At 51.1% G+C, this 18,486-nt stretch overlaps 6 protein-coding genes across 6 annotated transcripts, besides 1 other annotated feature; 2 read left to right on the top strand and 4 right to left on the bottom strand.

The window, feature by feature from the left end:
- Window positions 1–18,486: part of a sequence feature (contig 1.25 1206..229102(1)) that runs on past both edges of the window.
- plkA lies at window positions 153–3,672 on the bottom strand (the record flags this gene model as incomplete). The annotated part of the gene is made up of 3 exons (XM_654072.2): window positions 153–2,784; window positions 2,849–3,291; window positions 3,346–3,672. 3 exons carry the CDS (start codon window positions 3,670–3,672, stop codon window positions 153–155), a joined length of 3,402 nt encoding a protein of 1,133 aa, XP_659164.2.
- Window positions 4,316–5,719, top strand: ANIA_01559 (OPA3 family protein). The gene is made up of 2 exons (XM_050612804.1): window positions 4,316–4,472; window positions 4,537–5,719. Exons 1-2 carry the CDS (start codon window positions 4,413–4,415, stop codon window positions 5,308–5,310), a joined length of 834 nt encoding a protein of 277 aa, XP_050468680.1. The 5' UTR covers window positions 4,316–4,412; the 3' UTR covers window positions 5,311–5,719.
- On the top strand, window positions 6,809–11,361 carry ANIA_01558 (class I myosin myoA). Its single transcript, XM_050612802.1, has 9 exons — window positions 6,809–7,026; window positions 7,105–7,341; window positions 7,407–7,452; window positions 7,512–7,994; window positions 8,045–9,742; window positions 9,790–9,881; window positions 9,926–10,173; window positions 10,220–10,740; window positions 10,791–11,361. The coding sequence occupies exons 1-9, from the start codon at window positions 7,024–7,026 to the stop codon at window positions 11,210–11,212; spliced, it is 3,750 nt and encodes a 1,249-aa protein (XP_050468679.1). The 5' UTR covers window positions 6,809–7,023; the 3' UTR covers window positions 11,213–11,361.
- Window positions 11,769–13,786, bottom strand: ANIA_01557 (uncharacterized protein; the record flags this gene model as incomplete). The annotated part of the gene is made up of 5 exons (XM_654069.1): window positions 11,769–12,209; window positions 12,401–12,976; window positions 13,025–13,038; window positions 13,112–13,634; window positions 13,694–13,786. The coding sequence occupies 5 exons, from the start codon at window positions 13,784–13,786 to the stop codon at window positions 11,769–11,771; spliced, it is 1,647 nt and encodes a 548-aa protein (XP_659161.1).
- ANIA_10219 (uncharacterized protein) lies at window positions 14,646–15,473 on the bottom strand. Its single transcript, XM_654068.2, has 2 exons — window positions 15,020–15,473; window positions 14,646–14,933 (listed from the first exon to the last, which is right to left on the bottom strand). The coding sequence occupies exons 1-2, from the start codon at window positions 15,422–15,424 to the stop codon at window positions 14,796–14,798; spliced, it is 543 nt and encodes a 180-aa protein (XP_659160.2). The 5' UTR covers window positions 15,425–15,473; the 3' UTR covers window positions 14,646–14,795.
- On the bottom strand, window positions 15,877–18,201 carry ANIA_10216 (WD40 repeat domain-containing protein; the record flags this gene model as incomplete). The annotated part of the gene is made up of 2 exons (XM_050612801.1): window positions 15,877–17,321; window positions 17,373–18,201. The coding sequence occupies 2 exons, from the start codon at window positions 18,199–18,201 to the stop codon at window positions 15,877–15,879; spliced, it is 2,274 nt and encodes a 757-aa protein (XP_050468678.1).

Raw genomic sequence — 18,486 nt, 5'->3', positions numbered from 1 at the left:
GTCGCAGATTTAGCCGCTTTTAGTCTACGTGAGGATAAACTCGGTCCCTGGTTTCATGTATAGGGGGGTACTCCATAATGCTCAATTCATATATATTATCAGTTCCTAACTCGCCAAAACAATGAATACAACCCAAGGTCATCAGTCATAATTTATAAGCCCGCTAATCGCAGTCGTTCCCTGAGCGCCTCCATCTCGTCGTTCTCTCCAACACTGTTACCTTTCTTGTCTCTAAGCGACACCGAGCGATACTCCCCATCGCCTCCAGGCGCGCCCACTGTCACCCATACAAATTTGCTACTGCCACCGCCGCTTGCTTGAGGTCGCTCCTGCGAACCCTCCCAGAACATCTCAGTACCCGGTTTGTCTGACGAAGGCCGCCCTCCCAATCGTCCTTGACGGATCCAGCTTTTGAGAACATCTTTGATGAAGGCGATCTTCTGGAGGAACGAATTCGCATCCAAAACCTCCCTGATTTTATCGTCCATGGCGCTAGTGCTTGTACCGTAAGCAATGCTGAGGAACGTGGCTATTTCGTCTGATACCACCGCTCGGGTGTCGAATCCAGACGGGTGCATCTTGCCTTTCGCTGCGAGGTAACGCGCTGCAGTAGGTGAGAGATGGTAGAAGTCCATCCACGGTGATGAGTTCCTCGTACGACCAGGTGCCAGGACCAGCTTTGTGTGATCTGGGAAGTTAAACTGGAAAGCCCCATCTCCGAACCCCCAGACACCCACATTGCCTAGTCTCTGGTAGAATTTAATAAATTGTCCAGGGGCTCCGTCGGTTGCCGCGTCGTCGAGCAACGTCTCGTCGCCATGTCGACCAAGGGATCCGATCATGTACTTTCCAAACTGGTCAACGAGCTTGACGCGCTTGATTTTTTCGGCGTCTGCGCGTGCGCGGCTAATCCCAGAATCCATTCGAACCTTGACACCCCCGGAAGAGTCTTTTACCTCGAACAAAGACGGTGGTATCAACGCCCTACAGATACCGCCACGGCATTCGAGGAGATCGTCGCTACAGTTCTCGTAAAACTCCACTGGTTTTCCGTGACGAGGCACAAGTTGATCAGCTTCAGAATATGACCATGACTGGGAATCGGAGTTCTCTTGGCTGCGAGCCTTGCGACGAATGTGCTTTTCCCCATCTCGAAGAACTACGCCGCTCGCCGGCTGGCCATTCTCGGCTTTGAACACACAGCCAACACTACCATCGTCCAGCACATAGCCGATCCCGTACCGGTTCGTATAGTCCACCCACTTGATGACATACGCATGCGGCGGCCGTTGCGATACGACTCTTCGTCGGGCCGCCGAACCAGGAACCAAGTTAGAGAGCATGTTCCGTAGGTCTATTTTAACATCATCAATCGATGATCCCGGTAGTAATTCACAAGGATCATCTGAGTGAAGCAGGGCGTGCAGCCCGAGACTCGACCTTGGCTTGTTGGTGGATGACAGCGAAGCTTTGCTTCCAGAGCTACTCATGGGTTGAGGCTGGGCTTCCGTTCGTTGGCGTGTGACAGGCTCCTCCCTCCGCGCCGCTTCAGAATCAGGCTTCCTAGCTGCGACGCCTCCCAAATCCTTGTGAACTGTTCGTGCAGACTTCTGTCGCGAGACCGCGGCCAAGTTTTCTGGGCCTGTAGATGTAGACCGATCCTTTAGCACGCGAAGGGGTTCGACAGCTACTTGATTCGCAGCTTCCAATTTACGTGATTGAGATCGCGTCTTTCCCACCGTCAACATTCCCAGATCATTGCTTGCTTGGGACACTGAAGGTACAGCATTAGTATCCATACCCCGGACTGAGGTTGTGCCCGAATATGATGCCGCTATGCCTCGTCGAGTTCGAATTGGACGCTCAGCTAACCCTCCAGTAGGCACAGGCGGTACGGGGTCCGGGTTAAGCCCAGCGTCTCGCACATCAGGCATGGCTTTCATAGTCGGTTGTGGTGGGTCGCACAGTGAGGGTATTTTTCTTATGGTACCTCTGCCTGTTAACGCTTGCTGTCGTAAGGATGCCGCGTGGCTCTGCGAACCATTCCGCCGCTGTTGAGCCGCGGCAAGAGCAGCCTGCGTTCTCGATTGAGATACCGTATTTGTTCGCAATGATGTGCTACTGCTTCTGCTAGAAAGAACGCTGGTATCCGCTAAAGCGTCTTGTCTTCTCAGGGGCAGCGATTCAGGGACGCTCCAATCGCCGATCAGATCATGAGGGTACTTGTAGACCATGTCTTCGGGAAGGGGCATCAATGGCTGGAGGCCCTTCTCTTCCTCCGCAAGACACTCGGCAAATCCTGATTTTGAGGCATTGTGTCCAACAGATTTTCGCGCAGTTCCATCTGGTTTCCTCCCTACACCACAAGAGCTGTAGAATGCTGCTTTGCAGGTCCGATAGCGTAAGATAGGATCATCTACATCTCTGATGTAACTCGAGAATTTCTCGTCAAAATCTAGGCCATGGCCAAAAGCCATGGCATCGCCTTGCGGCTCGGCCCCTCTGAGCCAAGTTGGTTTTTGGACGCTGCACTTTGGATCTAGCCGTTTAGGTATACATCCATTGTACATGTTGAAGAATGCATGCTCAACAATATCGTCCGGCTCCGGACGTTTCTGTTCATCGAGGTTGAGGCAACAGCTAACCAATGACTTAGCTTCGTCAGGGATGTGGTTCGCGCACTCCGAGTCTTTTGGCCAGACGTATGTAAGATTTCGCACTTTCTTATATATTTCTTCTTGGGTCTTTGACTGGAATGGTGGATATCCCGTAAGCATTGCAAAACTAAGGAAAGTCACACATTTAGTCCGCCTCCTTAATACAAGCATCTGGGGTCAGATAGTCTTACCAGATCACTCCCAGGGACCAAATATCCACTTTCTGAGTATGGCCTCCCTTGCTTCTGTCGAGAACTTCTGGCGCAATGTAGTTGGGTGTTCCGCATAACGTCTTCCTCCGCTTCTCGTCCTTTTCCGACATAATCATGGCTGCCAATCCAAAATCTCCGACCTTGATGTCCATGTTGCGGTCCAAGAACAAGTTGCCCATCTTCAAGTCACGATGCGCAACATTCCGCTTGTGGAGGTATTTTACGGCACCGCAGAGTTGGACCATGAATCGTCGAACTTCCGGCAAACTCAAGCATTTCCTTTTTCGCACCATGTCCATCACTGATCCATTGGGACATAACTCTAATATCACGTATATGCACTGGTCGTAAACGAATGCCCGGTGAAAGCCGACTATGTGAGGGTGACGCATTTTTGAGTGTATCTGCAGCTCTGTTCGAAACTATGCACAACCATTAGCCTTCTATCTATAAGTCGATGTTCATCTACACCGTACCTTCTCTTGCATCTTTTTCTGGCCCATGTCAGACTTTACGACTTTCATTGCAAAGACACGACCGTTGCGCAACAGAGTCCCTTCATAGCAAATAGCAAACCCCCCCTTGCCGAGGAAAGCACCGGTTGAGTATTGCTCCCCGTCGTCTCCGGGCTCCACGACTAGCGCTGGTGGGGGCGGCGCATGGTTCTTTGCTGATGAAGCTTTCTGGGCCGCAGCTGCATTCTTATCTAGGACTTTTCGCTCCATAGATGCTTTCGGTTTTATCATCTGGTTTGTTGACCGCGGCGATAGAGCTTCCATTGTTGGTTGGAGGTGTCTCTCCATTAAAGTCGCTCGTTATGTCGTCGGTCGTCAAATTATGTATGGTACGGTTCTCGAACAAATGCGGGCGGCTATTGTATATGCATGCAGGCGTAGCGACCATCGGTTACGATAGGAACAGTCAATCGCAAAAGCAGAGGGGGTATATGAACATGGACTGCCGATAACCTTGTAACTCTCTATTGTTAGTACTTTATCACTCGACCCCCACATAATGGAGCAAGTTGGATCGCCGACTCACCAGAAACAAAACAACAATGAATAGTAACAATGACGCTAAAAGACAAATTTGCTCCTACGCCGGGCCGTCAATCTTTGCGGTGGTGGGGGATGCCTGGCCTGGGGCTTAAGGGATGACAAGACAGCGCAGAAGAACTTGGTCTCACGAGCTGGGAGATAAAAACGTTTTCCCCAAAACAGTAATCGATAAACATTCCCGCCTGAGATCAAACAGGTGACCCGCGGCCGGAGCAATGTGTATTGCTGAGTAAGCAATCACAATTCCCAGCATTTGCTTGACACCTGAGCTAACCCTTTCGAGAATTTACTGCCCTTGGCATCCATTCTCTTGGCAGGATGACGATGGCGGTGCGGCCTTTCAGAATGGAGCAGCGTTTTCGCACTATCTATAGTCAAATGACTCACGGCTGATTTTCAGAAACCTGCGATGGATATACTGTTGACATATACTTGAATTGAACACACACTTCTTTTCGTTTCCCGCCCCTTGGCCACAGCCCGCAATGTCCCTTACGCTTAAACTCTCTTCCCTCGTCATCCGCACGCTGTCAAAGCCGATAGCCGTACGTTATTGTGACCCTTGCCTACCCGCGAGATCTCCTGCGAGGACATACTGACCCCGCTCAGAACCAAATAAAAGCACAGGCTCGCGAGCATGAGCGATTTCGGCGAATTTGCATCTCTATGGCACAGGGCCTGCATCGGCTCGACATGCGGCTCCGTCTCGGCACAATTCGCGACAACGCTGCGGCAACCCGACGAGCCGCTGCTGAAGCAGAACTCCGAAAGCATAAACCCACATCGCCTACTGTGAAGACTGAAGCTGAGACGAGGGCCGAAGAAGAGGCAATTGCCAGGGCGAAGGCTGCCGCATCGGAGGCCGAAAAGCCGGCACCCAAACCACATATACGGCCACTGTCCGAATCAAAAGCCATTGAATCAGGCGCAACTTTCATCAGCGAAACGTTTCTGTTCCTTGTAGCAGGCAGTTTGATCCTCTTTGAGTCGTGGAGATCACGGAGAAAGGAGAATAACCGAAGGGATGACGTTGCAGCCCGGCTCAACGAGCTCGAAGAGACTGTAGGAATTTACCGGGAAGCATTTATTGCTCTTGAAAAGAACGGCGATCTACCTCCAGCCTCTCGACGGATCCTTCTGAAAATGATAGAGGATGTGGAACCTGAGGAAGTGCCTGAACCAGAGCCGCAGGGATGGTTCACGACAATCACCTCATACTTTTCGTTCGGCCAGAGTCCAGAGAAGCAGCCTGAGAAGGAAACGGATGCAACTCAGCCCGCGAGCGTCGCTGAGACTCCCAAAGTCCCTTCCAGTACGCCGCGCTCAGGACCAGCAGCTAGTTCAACGACCTCTGTTCCAGTTTCAAAACCCGAGAAACCATGAACTAATGCACGCTGTCTGCCTCCGAATCGGACCGGAATGTCTGCAAGCTAGCAGTTGCTATGAACCCGTGGCTGCCATATGTTTCATACTAGCCCACATCATCATATGATCCGTTCCTCGACCCAATCTTCTCTGACTTTAGTACTATCCCGTCATACAGCATTGGTTGATTTGGACTCGTTCGACTGCCTTAGTCAGTCCAGTTAGCTTTGCTGAACCTCATACACCACATATGCTTCTGTATTTATCTATAGGATCTTTCGCATAGTCGGCGTTTATCTTATGTGCTGTTCGGATACCCTTCTCATGTGGCGAACGTTGAACTTCCCTGGTCTCGTGGCATCAATTGGCGCTGTTTGTTCTCTACCTAGGTACATACCTCTAATCAACTCCGCTCTCTACCATCGCCATCTATAAACTTCTCAGTAATGGTGATCCTCCCGCTATCTTGAAGACGAAACACAACAAGAAGTCTGAGGTAAAATACAGTCCAACTCTCTGAGACAGTCCGGCCTGGAAAGTTATTTGCCTCTCCTAGCAGCAACAGCAGGAAACATCGAATGTCAGTGGCATCCGAATTATCTAAAGGCCTAGGTGAACATTCTTTGCCGACGTCGCCACCAGAAGAGCTGGTTCTGCAAATGACTTCGAGTTTCAACTTGTAGGCACCAACCAATATCTCCAGGTACAGCTGCTGACACATCTTCATCAAGCAAACCGAAAAGCGGACCACCGGCATTCTATTGAAACTGTTATGACCACTGGCCCAGTGCTAAGTCCAAGAAAGGCAATTGCGTCCCCTTGTCTAAGGACGCTTTTACCAGTGTTGTAGGAGAGGTAGCCTGAACGGGTTTCTGGTCTTACAGGTGGTATGCGACATCCCCGGAACTGTCATTATCGGTTCCTGCCACGGATGTTGCACCGTTCATCCGTGTGTTTGAGAGTATCACGAATCCTCTTCGGTGAAGACACGGTAGGAATGTCATAGATTCCGGCAGAAAGATATTCTGAAGGAGGGATGTGTGGCAGCACATAAGTAACCATCGGTAACACGCACAATGCGCCAAGATATATAGAGGATGTATTCCTACCACAGGCTTTTACCACGACAGGTCTATATATTGACATATTTAGGAGCCATAAATGAATATACTGGAGGAAGCGATAGACAAACTCAAGATTTGTTAACCTGTATTATTTGTTAAATATTTGAGGATAGAATCAAGTTGGATAGGAAGTATGATATAATAACGCCGTCAGGAACAAGGAAGGTCGATAGTACGCAGATTTGCCGCCTAAGCGCTGGCCCAAAGGCAGCAAGAATATCACCTGAGGGATATTTTTACCTGATTGCGCGTTGTCGGCCTGAGAAAGACACCCAACGGTGCCACATGAGTAAGGAGTGTCCGAGTGTGGCGCAAGCGGTGCCCGCTCCGTCCACTATCTATCGAGGGACCTGGGTCCTAGAGTCAAGACTGAGAGTGATCCTCCTCCACATCGTCATTCCCCCCCTCGTGCTCACTGCCACCAATTCTTCTCTGGTGCAAGATTTTTCTCTTTTTCCTTAAGTCCTCTATATACCCGAGTGGAATGAACATCTTGTTATCTGCGTTCATTCCTGTTTCTTGCGGTTTCTTTCATCTGCATTAAATTGATAGGCCAGATATCTTGGTCGCCTAGGCGCAAGACCCCGGGTGGTCGGCAACATTCACAATGGTGAGTCGGCGTCTGAAATATGTTAATATACGGGTTTGTTTCGCGAAAGACATGAACTGACAGCCTTATTCCATTCAGGGTCACTCTCGACGTCCTGCTGGCGGGGAGAAGAAGAGTCGGTTCGGTCGCTCCAAGGCCGCCGCTGATGTGGGCGACGGGCGACAAGCCGGGGGCAAGCCGCAAGTCAGAAAAGCCGTTTTCGAAAGCACAAAGAAGAAGGAGATTGGCGTTTCAGATCTTACGCTGCTGAGCAAGATCTCCAACGAGGCAATCAACGATAACTTGAAGCTTCGATTCCAACATGACGAGATCTACGTAAGCCGCTTTGAACCTTGGAGGGGATGCGCGGGCGTGTTCTTTGCTAACGCGGTTCACGACAGACTTATATTGGACATGTGCTTGTCTCTGTCAACCCATTCCGAGACTGTAGGTAATTGACCTGTGCTGTGTTCGGACGGCTGGCTAACTGAGTATCCCCTGGCTAGTGGGTATCTATACCGACAGCGTCCTCAATTCCTACCGAGGGAAGAACCGGCTCGAAGTCCCTCCACATGTTTTCGCAGTTGCCGAATCAGCCTACTACAACATGAAATCGTACAAAGACAACCAGTGCGTGATCATTTCTGGCGAGTCGGGTGCTGGTAAAACCGAGGCGGCGAAGCGGATCATGCAGTACATTGCCAGTGTTTCCGGGGGAAGCGATTCATCTATTCAGCAGACGAAAGACATGGTTTTAGCAACCAACCCTCTACTGGAGTCGTTCGGTAACGCGAAGACGTTGCGCAACAACAATTCCTCACGGTTTGGAAAGTACTTGGAGTTGGAGTTCAACGCCCAAGGCGAGCCCGTCGGTGCTAATATCACCAACTATCTACTGGAGAAGTCGAGAGTGGTGGGACAAATTACCAATGAGCGCAACTTTCACATCTTTTACCAGTTCGCCAAGGGCGCGCCGCAGAAATACAGAGGTAAACTTCAGTGGCTTTGATCTGGTATTGCGCTTGCTAATCTGATACAGACTCGTTCGGTGTACAGCAGCCTCAGTCCTACTTATATACGAGCCGGTCGAAGTGTTTCGATGTCCCTGGCGTCGACGATGTGGCGGAGTTTCAAGATACGCTAAATGCGATGTCTGTCATTGGAATGTCGGAAGCTGAGCAGGATAACGTTTTCCGTATGCTAGCAGCAATTCTGTGGATGGGTAACATTCAGTTCGCCGAAGATGATTCCGGCAATGCTGCGATTACAGACCAATCAGTGGTTGACTTCGTCGCATACTTATTAGAGGTTGACGCTGGTCAAGTTAACCAGGCATTGACCATTCGCATGATGGAGACTAGTCGAGGTGGTCGCCGTGGCTCCGTTTATGAGGTGCCACTGAATACCACCCAAGCTCTGGCCGTACGGGATGCTCTGGCCAAGGCAATTTACTTCAACCTCTTCGACTGGATTGTAGGACGCGTCAATCAATCCTTGACTGCCAAGGGAGCAGTTGCAAATTCAATTGGCATTCTCGATATCTACGGTTTCGAAATCTTTGAGAAGAACTCGTTCGAGCAGCTATGTATCAACTATGTCAATGAGAAGCTGCAACAGATCTTCATTCAGTTGACACTCAAGGCTGAACAAGATGAGTACGAGCGTGAGCAAATTACGTGGACGCCGATCAAGTACTTCGATAACAAGGTTGTGTGTTCGTTGATTGAAGATAAGCGGCCCCCTGGTGTCTTCGCTGCCCTGAATGATGCTTGCGCGACGGCGCACGCTGACTCAGGAGCCGCGGACAACACTTTCGTTGGACGGCTGAACTTCCTTGGACAGAACCCGAATTTCGAGAACCGTCAGGGCCAGTTCATTATCAAACACTACGCCGGCGATGTTAGCTACGCTGTCCAGGGAATGACAGACAAGAACAAGGACCAGCTGCTCAAGGATTTGCTGAATCTTGTTCAATCGAGTAGCAACCATTTCGTTCACACTCTTTTCCCGGAACAGGTCAACCAAGATGACAAGCGCCGACCACCTACGGCAAGTGACAAGATCAAGGCTTCTGCCAATGATCTAGTAGCAACGCTCATGAAAGCCCAACCGTCATATATTCGAACCATTAAGCCTAATGATAATAAAGCGCCGAAAGAGTTTAACGAGAGCAATGTTCTTCACCAGATCAAATACCTTGGTCTTCAGGAGAACGTCCGCATTCGTCGGGCTGGTTTCGCGTACCGCCAGACTTTCGACAAGTTCGTTGAACGTTTCTATCTGCTGTCTCCGAAGACGTCCTATGCCGGTGATTACACCTGGACGGGCGACGTGGAAACAGGAGCGCGCCAGATTCTGAAGGACACTCGGATTCCGGCCGAGGAGTACCAAATGGGTATCACAAAGGTATTTATCAAAACCCCCGAAACGCTCTTTGCCTTGGAGGCTATGCGCGACCGCTACTGGCACAACATGGCTATTCGTATTCAGCGCGCATGGCGAAACTATTTACGGTACCGTACCGAGTGTGCCATCCGTATCCAGCGCTTCTGGCGCCGAATGAATGGAGGACTTGAGTTGCTCAAATTACGTGACCAAGGGCATACGATCTTGGGTGGCCGAAAAGAGCGTAGGAGAATGAGCATTCTTGGTTCTCGACGGTTCCTTGGTGATTACGTTGGTATCAGCAACAAAGGTGGTCCTGGAGAGATGATTCGCAGCGGCGCGGCTATTAGTAGTATGTATTTTCATGAGGTTTCGGGATGATTTTTCTGACTTTTTTAGCCTCTGATGATGTCCTATTCTCCTGCCGCGGAGAGGTTCTTGTTTCGAAATTCGGTCGCTCAAGCAAGCCTTCGCCACGCATCTTCGTCTTGGTATGTCCCTTATTCGCTGTAAGAGTTCTCTCTAACATGCACAGACCAATCGACATGTTTACATTGTGTCCCAAAACTTCGTCAATAACCAACTTGTCATTTCATCGGAGAGAACTATCCCTATCGGAGCCATCAAGACCGTCAGTGCTTCTAGCTACCGAGACGATTGGTTTTCGTTAGTGGTGGGCGGACAAGAGCCAGATCCGCTCTGCAATTGCGTTTTCAAGACTGAGTTTTTTACTCATCTGCACAATGCTCTTCGAGGTCAGTTGAATTTGAAGATCGGCCCAGAGTAAGTTCCGTTCAACCTGGATGGCGGCCCTTATTAACAACGGTAGGATTGAATACAACAAGAAACCGGGCAAACTAGCCACTGTCAAGGTAGTCAAGGACGGATCGCAGGTTGACAGCTACAAGAGTGGAACGATCCACACAGGTCCAGGCGAACCTCCAAACTCTGTCTCCAAGCCTACCCCACGAGGGAAACAAGTAGCTGCCCGGCCCGTCACGAAAGGAAAACTTCTTCGTCCTGGCGGTCCAGGCGGTGGCCCGTCCAAACTGGCTTCCAGACCTGTACCAGAGCGTCGGCCTATACCACAGCCCACGCCTCAAACAGCCGCGGCGCAACCGACACCAGCGTCCAGACCCGTTCCTCAACCAGTGGCAGCCGTTGCAGCATCCCATTCACGTACTTCATCTACTGCCTCCGCAAGGGCACCACCCCCGCCTCCTCCCGCACCACCTGCAGCTGCAGGACCGAAGAAAGCAAAGGCCCTGTACGACTTCAGCAGCGACAACAATGGCATGTTATCGATTAGCGCAGGACAAATTGTGGAAATCGTTTCCAAAGAAGGAAACGGTCAGTATATCTTTTCCCAAATTATTGAACATCTTCCTAACACTTCCCAGGCTGGTGGCTGTGCATGAACCTCGAAACCTCAGCGCAAGGCTGGACACCCGAAGCATATCTCGAGGAGCAAGTTGCACCCACGCCTAAACCCGCACCTCCACCTCCACCTCCAGTTGCTCCCCGAGCAAGCCCAGCACCAGTGAATGGATCCGCCGCAGTTGCTGCAGCGAAAGCCAAAGCGGCGCCTCCGCCCCCCGCTAAAAGGCCCAACATGGCAGGCCGTAAAACAGCACCTGCGCCTCCACCTGCACCCCGCGATAGTGCTGTCAGCATGAATTCGCAAGGAGATTCTTCTGGTGCAAGTGGTCGCGGCACCCCAAGCAGCGTTTCCAATGCTAGTCTTGCTGGTGGTCTTGCCGAAGCCCTGAGGGCACGGCAGAGCGCGATGCAGGGGAAGCAGGATGACGACGACGACTGGTGATCGTTTTACTTCTTCTTTACCCTACAATTCTTCTTTTTACCCTATCCTATAACTTTGCTTCGGCCACTAGACGGTTTTTTATTCTGAGTTCGTCGCCAAGTTCCCTTCCTGTTTCTTGTTGGTCTGGTCCTTTTCTCTCAGTTTCTAGAACTCTATACCACTAAAGCGACCATCTGGATTTCTGAGACGATACCATACCATACCTGACTCGCACTTGTTTGTATACCTGATTATTTTTCTTTGCAAATCAGCCGCGAATTCGCGATTGATCGTCATTGTATGTAGGATTGATGAGGTGAAAACGCGTTATACTATATCATAGTTCATTCTCCAAGGTATGGCAATGCAAACTGAGATTCCTCCATCGATCCACGCTAGCCTGCCCTTTTCGCAGGAAGTTACAACCTAGTCCAGGGCTTCAGAAATTGTCTTGGAAACTTCATCGCCTATAAACTCCAAATCCTAAAGCTTTATTCCTCGCATGGAATGAGCGAATAAGGCAGTGAAAAGCCGCTGATTACTGTCATTCATCCACTACTTGTTTAAAGCTCTGCCATCAGTAAGGTCGAGTAGCTTTAATAGTGGACAGAATTCTACCATGGTCGGCGTACTTGCGGCAGCCCTGAGAGAGCGCTATACAGTAAAAGGTGGAAAATGGGGAGAAAATACTGCTGATCCTAACCTTGCTCTTCTGGCCATCCAATTGCACTAAGACCCCAATTGTGAGAAAAAAAAAGCGCGAACATTCGCCGCCTGCGCGGTACGACCTCATGGGCCGTTGGCGATAAAGTTCAGACTCGCTACTGCCCGCAAGGAAGTAATGCAACGAACTGGCTTGAACACTGCACTCCTTGACGCAATGGGCCTTCACTTCAGGAGTAGTCTCCCAGACCACAGCTAGAGTGCTGCCTATCTCCGCTAATCCATCTCGTGACGTCCAACGTCGTGGGCGCATTACAGCGGTGGTGAGGTGTGCGGTATAGTTCGACGCTGCTGTCTAGCATGGGTAGTACTGTAAGCAGCCTTCCCGATTGAGCCCTAGCCTGCGGCACTGTCACTGTTCCTTCCAAACCCTGACTCTTTCCCACTACCAGTAGCCTCATTACCCGTCGTATTATTACTACTCGAAAGTCTAAACGTGCTATGAACCCCAATTCTCGACCTAGCCGTCGATGTCGGCTCTGGAACCTGAAGGCCCTCCGGCCGTCCGGCAAATTCACCAAGACCAGAAGAATTAGGGTCGGTAGTTGGGTCCAACAGTTCCGTGCCAGGAGCAGGGTGTGACGACCCTTCAGTGTCATCTGTCCGGCCGCCTTCCACGTCAGTGGTCGACTGCATCTTCAACATCTCTACGCCGATATACGGTTCATAGAAGTTAGAGCTTGGCCGGCCCTCGGTTGTGACGCCGCTGCGGCGTTTGTTGCGGCTTGTACTGGGACGAGATGTAGACTTTGAAGAACGAGAGCGACGACGACTCGAGGTCGAGATTGAGTTGTTTCGGCCGGAACCAAAGTTGAAGCCGAGGTCATTTTCAAGGGCAAGAATGCGGTTTGAGGTGCGTCTGGATCGGGAGCTAGGATAAGGTTCAGACCAGGATATGGAGCGGCGATGCTTGTTTCGGTCATTGCTAGGGGTCGAAGGGTCGTCGAAGGGGTTGTATGGGGAAGAGGACCGATTGTGGAGGATGCGAAACAAGGGGCGGGTTGTTGCGAGGGACCCCGCTGTTATGGAAAGGCCGACCTCTATGCAGGACCAGATTGCAATCTATTTTTGTCAGAGGTTTGGCTTTGAAGGAGGACAATTAGTGCTCACTTGAACGGTTCCGTCTGTGTGAAAGTAGTTTATTAGCATTGGCATTGGATTTGGGGGCTGGTAGCACCACGGAGGGTGAAGACATACAAAGATAGTCAGGGTCATGGATTGTCTGAACGAAAGCTAACCGAATGATGATGGCGATGCTCGCACTACATTTGCCTGCTCTTAGCATACCAAAGAAGACATCAGCAAGGAGAAACAATGGAATGACGCACACACATGCCATCCCCAGAAGACCCGCAACAGCTGCCTTAGTCCGTCGATTCATCTGCAGATTGCGGACGAGGATAACAGGCAGCAAAGCTACTGTGAAATCGAAGAGCGCCGACGAAGCACTGAATATGTACAACATTATTGCTATAGCGTCGACATATCCACAGTGTCCATTTGTATCGCCCCTCATCCGAGTCCACCAGAATGAGACAGGAGAGCACTGTATGACCAACAGGACGAAGAATGGTATGCCACTGCAAACTGCGAGAACCGTGACCGTATAGAGTGCTGCCCGATGGCAGGGGAAGGGCATCACGCGGAGGAGAAAGATGCAAACGGATACTTTGGCAAGCACGGAGGAGACGGCGTATGAGATATTGCAGAACCACCAGTACTGGAAGGTCAGTGAAATTTGAAGCTGACACCTGCGCATGAACTAGGGAAGCTACATACTTCCATTGCAGTAGTTCGTTGCTCGGAAGTCAGCTCAAAGAGATGCTTCCCTGTTCCCCAGAGAGACCCGCCGATCATGCAACCGCAGAACATGATGTAAAGTAGCTGCAGATTTAGCGCCGACCCTAAACAAAGACAGGAAAGGAGAGGTTTACCATTGCAGCTAACATAACTATATCATCTCCGCCAAAGGCCTTGACAATGCGCAGACGCACATAGCAACGCAAAATAACGGCAACACTGGACAGCGAGAGGAACGCCGCTGCCACACCACGGACAGCTGCTGGCCGATCTACCATGACGGCAGACAAGGTGCAGCTGCAGATCTGGAAGAAGCTAGCAGCTAGCGAAGAACAACGCAGGTGCCGACGCACTATAAAGCATCACGACAAATGACACAGGTTTGATGCGGAATCACACCTTCGAGCTACGAGCTCTCGACATTCTTTGGAACAGCACTTGTGTGTCAGGATTCCCGCATTTCGCCACTGAAACCCCACCCCAGCTTCGACATATTCTCGGCAATCGACGTTCTCGGCTTTCGCTCCAAAGATTCTTTCTCGGGAATCATTGCACCGGGCACTGGTGGGGAACGATGGCACTGCAAGCTCGAGACCCAGTTACATCAAATCCCGGTGGGTTCTTGAAGTCCCACGTCAGTTTGCCGTGATTCGGTCAAGCAGGCAGGCTGCTGGGTCGAGTGTCTGCGCAAATTGTGGATTGGATAAGTTGCTGGCTTGCAGCTGTAGACTTGTCGACGATGCGTGAATGGAATATGCTAGCACCTAAAGAGAAGGTCTGAAAGGCGGCGGTTGATTGTTGACGAGGCTGATGTTGTGGGAAAGTTCAAGTCGCAAGTCGCTAAATGGGCAGCCCAAAAAGCCTCCCCTTCCGACCCAACGAGACCCAAGTCAGAAAGAATTACTAAAAGGAATCTACGGCGTATCAAATCGTCACTAATCGCACTTCTCGTTCATTTACGAATTGACTTCGTATGTAAAAACACTAAAAGCTAGCGCAATGAACTATAGATTGCAGCAACTCCCAATCACATACCGGGTTCCGAACAATGCCAGCAGATCGTTCTGCAACTCTAGCCAGCTCATTTCAAGAACTTGCTAGCAAGGCTCATGAGCCCGCCGGGACCACCAGTGCCCTCACTTCCACTCATCTGACTTTTCAAGTACATCTTGAACGCCATTTCCGCCGCCTGGTTAATAGCGGACTGCTTGTCTCCGCTCTGCACGCACAATCGTTAGCTGACAATGACATTCATCGCAAACCCACATGAAGATGCAACAGTAAACAGAAAGGACGCAAACTTACAGCCTCCCCTTTTCCAGCCTTCTCTTCCCACATCTTCGCGGCTTGCGCCATGGCCATCCCAATGAACGCATTCTTATCCTTTCCACCACCTGTCTCCTGGCCTGAGCTTGAATTGAACATCTTCAGCGCCTGCAACGCCGCGCCAGCACCAAAGTCCTTTGAGTCCATGTTTCCGCCTTGCTCGTAGCGTCGATGGGCGTTCACAGCCTGCTCCTCGTCGATGTCATCTTGGACACCTTCAGACTTACGCTGGTTGATAAAGGAAAGAGCTTGTGAGAAGAGATTGGAGTCTTCGGAGGAAGCGTTGGCGGAGGCATGGGAGAGAGCTGGCTTCAGGTCGTCTTTGTCGTCGTCCTTGTCGAAGTGGGACTTGACGGCGTCGACGAGGATGTTTTGCAAGGACATCTTGGTCTCGTGAATATGAGTGGGAGTAAACTGGAATGGACTGATGGATTGAATAACGGTAAAAGGGGGACCGTACAGCTTTGGTAGGGGATGAGCTGTCTATTTATTTTGGGTGAGCATTAGAACTGAGGGGGAGGGGTTTGTGGCTGTGCGAAGCTGAGATCGCCGATCAGCAAATACTGGCTGTTCACTGGCTGATGAACCCAGCTCTTCCTAGACTAGATTGAATTTGGGAAATAACTGCAGAGCCAAGCCACAGGTGGCTAATAACAACTACGTCATTGAAGTTAAATATGAGCCATTATGGTAATATCCACCTGTAATCAAAAGTGGTATTTAATATAGTTCAGTGTACATGGGTATGATGTGGTATCTCCGCTGAAATGCTGCAACCCAAACAACCGGCATAAACCAACGTAATATAACTTACAACAAAGGAAAAGGTCTGATGGCTAGCACAGCAGCAACTCCTCGTGCCCCTCGTCGCATAAATTCCACAAGTGCCTCGACTGTCGTTCTCGTTCGCTGAGTATACAGCGCTCATCTTCGTCAAGATCTGCCTCCTTGACCCATTCATTCGGTGACTGCTGCAAGCCATACTGCTGCCCCCACTGCCGCCGATCGTACTCCATAAACCCACCAAACCGCTCGTCCGTGTTGGCTGCCCATATTGTGCTTCCATCAGGCGAGTAGTCTGCTCCTCCAACTTCACCAAAGAAGTCGTGGACCTGGCGCGATCGGTATGTTTGTGCATTGACAATCACTATCCGGTCTGCCGGTTCGCAGAGCAGCAGGGTGCGCGGACCTCCGCCGACTGGAGAGAATCGTAGAGACCGGTAGCCCGCTACGTCGGACTCGATCTTCTCCAGCATGCGCCATGTCCGTGCATCCCAGATTATCGCTGACTTGTCTTGATTGCTAGTGGCGACCTGCATCATATCCGGGGACCAGGCGCAGGCGAAGCCGAAATCCTTATGTCCACGCAGAGGGTAAACCGGTCGGCCTGTCTCCGCTTCAACGACCCAGGCATCGGGGGAGTCGCCGACAACGATACGGAGCCGACCATCAGGTGAAGTAGATGTACAGTTGACCGCATGCGTGAGTTCATGATCAGTAAGAAAGGTGTTAGTTTCGCAATCTAGTGTCCGCACATGGCGATCATTAGAAGCAAAAATCCCGATTGGCGACCGATTCGTGCGACTTGGGATGATATCGATGTGGTTGGTGATTCCGTTGGGGTCTTTTGTAACGTATCCTTCCACTCCCTTGGTTTCAGTCCCCATAGCCCGCACGGCATATTCTCCGAAGAAGCCGCCGGCAATAGATACACCTACAGCCGTTTTCATGGTCGAAATCTTGACCGGGCCCTGAAAACCGGACTCAGCATTAGGTACGGACAGGTCGATCAGACATTGCAAGTCGTCATATGCCGGAACCCACGAATACAACTTGGATTCGTGCGCAAAGTGTACAGTGTTGTACGCGGGAACGGACATCAGGTTGCGGAGCTGGAAGTGTTCGATCGTGGCTTTGTGAGCCGTGTACATCGATTTTCCCTGGAAATAAAACTCTTCCTCAGGCAGCCTCCTCCCTGTCCGTCGCTGGCTGTATTGTGGAAGATTTTGGTACGATTCATACGTCTGGTCTCGCAACCGGCGCGCATCAGCTCGCCTCACCCGCAACCTCTCCCACCAGGGGATCTGTTGGATGTCGTAGAAGTCTCCAGTATAACCGCTCGGCCGCGTGATCTTCGCCGGTGGCTGCCATCGCATGATGTTGGATAAAGTACTCTGAAGAAATACCTGCGGCGATAGTGACAGCATTGGTATCGACGCAGTAGACGATTGGTAGAGCCATTGCGAAATAAACTGGTCAATATCATAGTTTCTCTCTTGGGCTGTCGCCAGATTAGCAATCAGGCTGAGACACGAACATGTTGGATACTCACTGGTTCCATGATGTATGACGGACTCTGCAAAGTGAGGGTCCGCGGCTGGGTCAGTATTTGCGTCCTCGGCGTCGGAAAAGAAGTTGGTATGATCCTCATGGCTGGAAGCAGGGTCGAATCCAGACATTTGGGAGCCATACGTGTAACCCGGCGGTCGATAAAAATCGTCCAAATCGACGTTTGAAACATGCGAGTGGCCGTCACCGCTAGAGGAAGACTGGGAATTGGTCTCGTAGTCATCATCGCCATAGTCCAGGTAGAACTTCCGCGTGTCATCGTCGTCCTCCGCCGTTGAGAATGATATTGGCTCTTGCCCAGACGTATGAAGCTCGTATTGCATCACCGAATCCGTTGCGCTGGCTTCTTCGGTTGTTTCTGACACTGCGGCGTGGTTGTTCTGAGCAATCGCCTCATGGACGAACCGGCTGGCAAACTCGGCCAGCCTCATTTGTTCTATGTGATATTCGTCTAGAGGCACGCCGCCCACCTCCGACAGTGTATCAGTCATCTCCGAATCGGACACATACAGTTCCATTGGCGGAGAGATCTGGGATCCTGAAATTCTCTGGCTAGACGTGCTCTGGCGACGAAAGAAGTCTCCTGGTTCAATAACCGCATTAACGATTTCGGACACTGGAATGCTCGTCCTGTGACTGGTTGCCTCCGGATAATGAGGTACCGACATGAAAGCGGAGAGCGCCTCATCGGAATAGGGGTCTTGAAGAGAGGTCGCGATGGAATCCAACCCATCCACAGGCCGCTCTAAACGCTGCTCTGGCAGGTTGGCCGCATGGGCGCCCGCAGGATGCGCATCATCATCCGGCGCCATGTCTTGTGAACGAAACCGCGAAGATTCCCCAAATGGCAAGACTTCAGGCTCACGCGGCAAACCCGGCGTATCGCATGGTGGCGAATCCGCTAATGACGCCGTTTGATCGTGCGAATGTTGGTCCAAATGCCTGGAAGGTGACGGTGACAAAAGGTGGGATGCGGACGTAGAAGGCAGAAAAGAATGCTCACGCTCACACTGACTAGGCATTCCGGCCGCCGAGCGCAGTGCTTGGCTGCTGCCGACAAAAGGAATGAACTACCTCGAAGCCCAGCACAATCCGCG

Source organism: Aspergillus nidulans, chromosome VII, assembly GCF_000011425.1.
Source record: "Aspergillus nidulans FGSC A4 chromosome VII".
NCBI classification, from domain to species: domain Eukaryota; kingdom Fungi; phylum Ascomycota; class Eurotiomycetes; order Eurotiales; family Aspergillaceae; genus Aspergillus; species Aspergillus nidulans.
The sequence above is the reverse complement of the archived record's forward strand: the minus strand, read 5'-3'. Positions and strand labels throughout refer to the sequence as shown.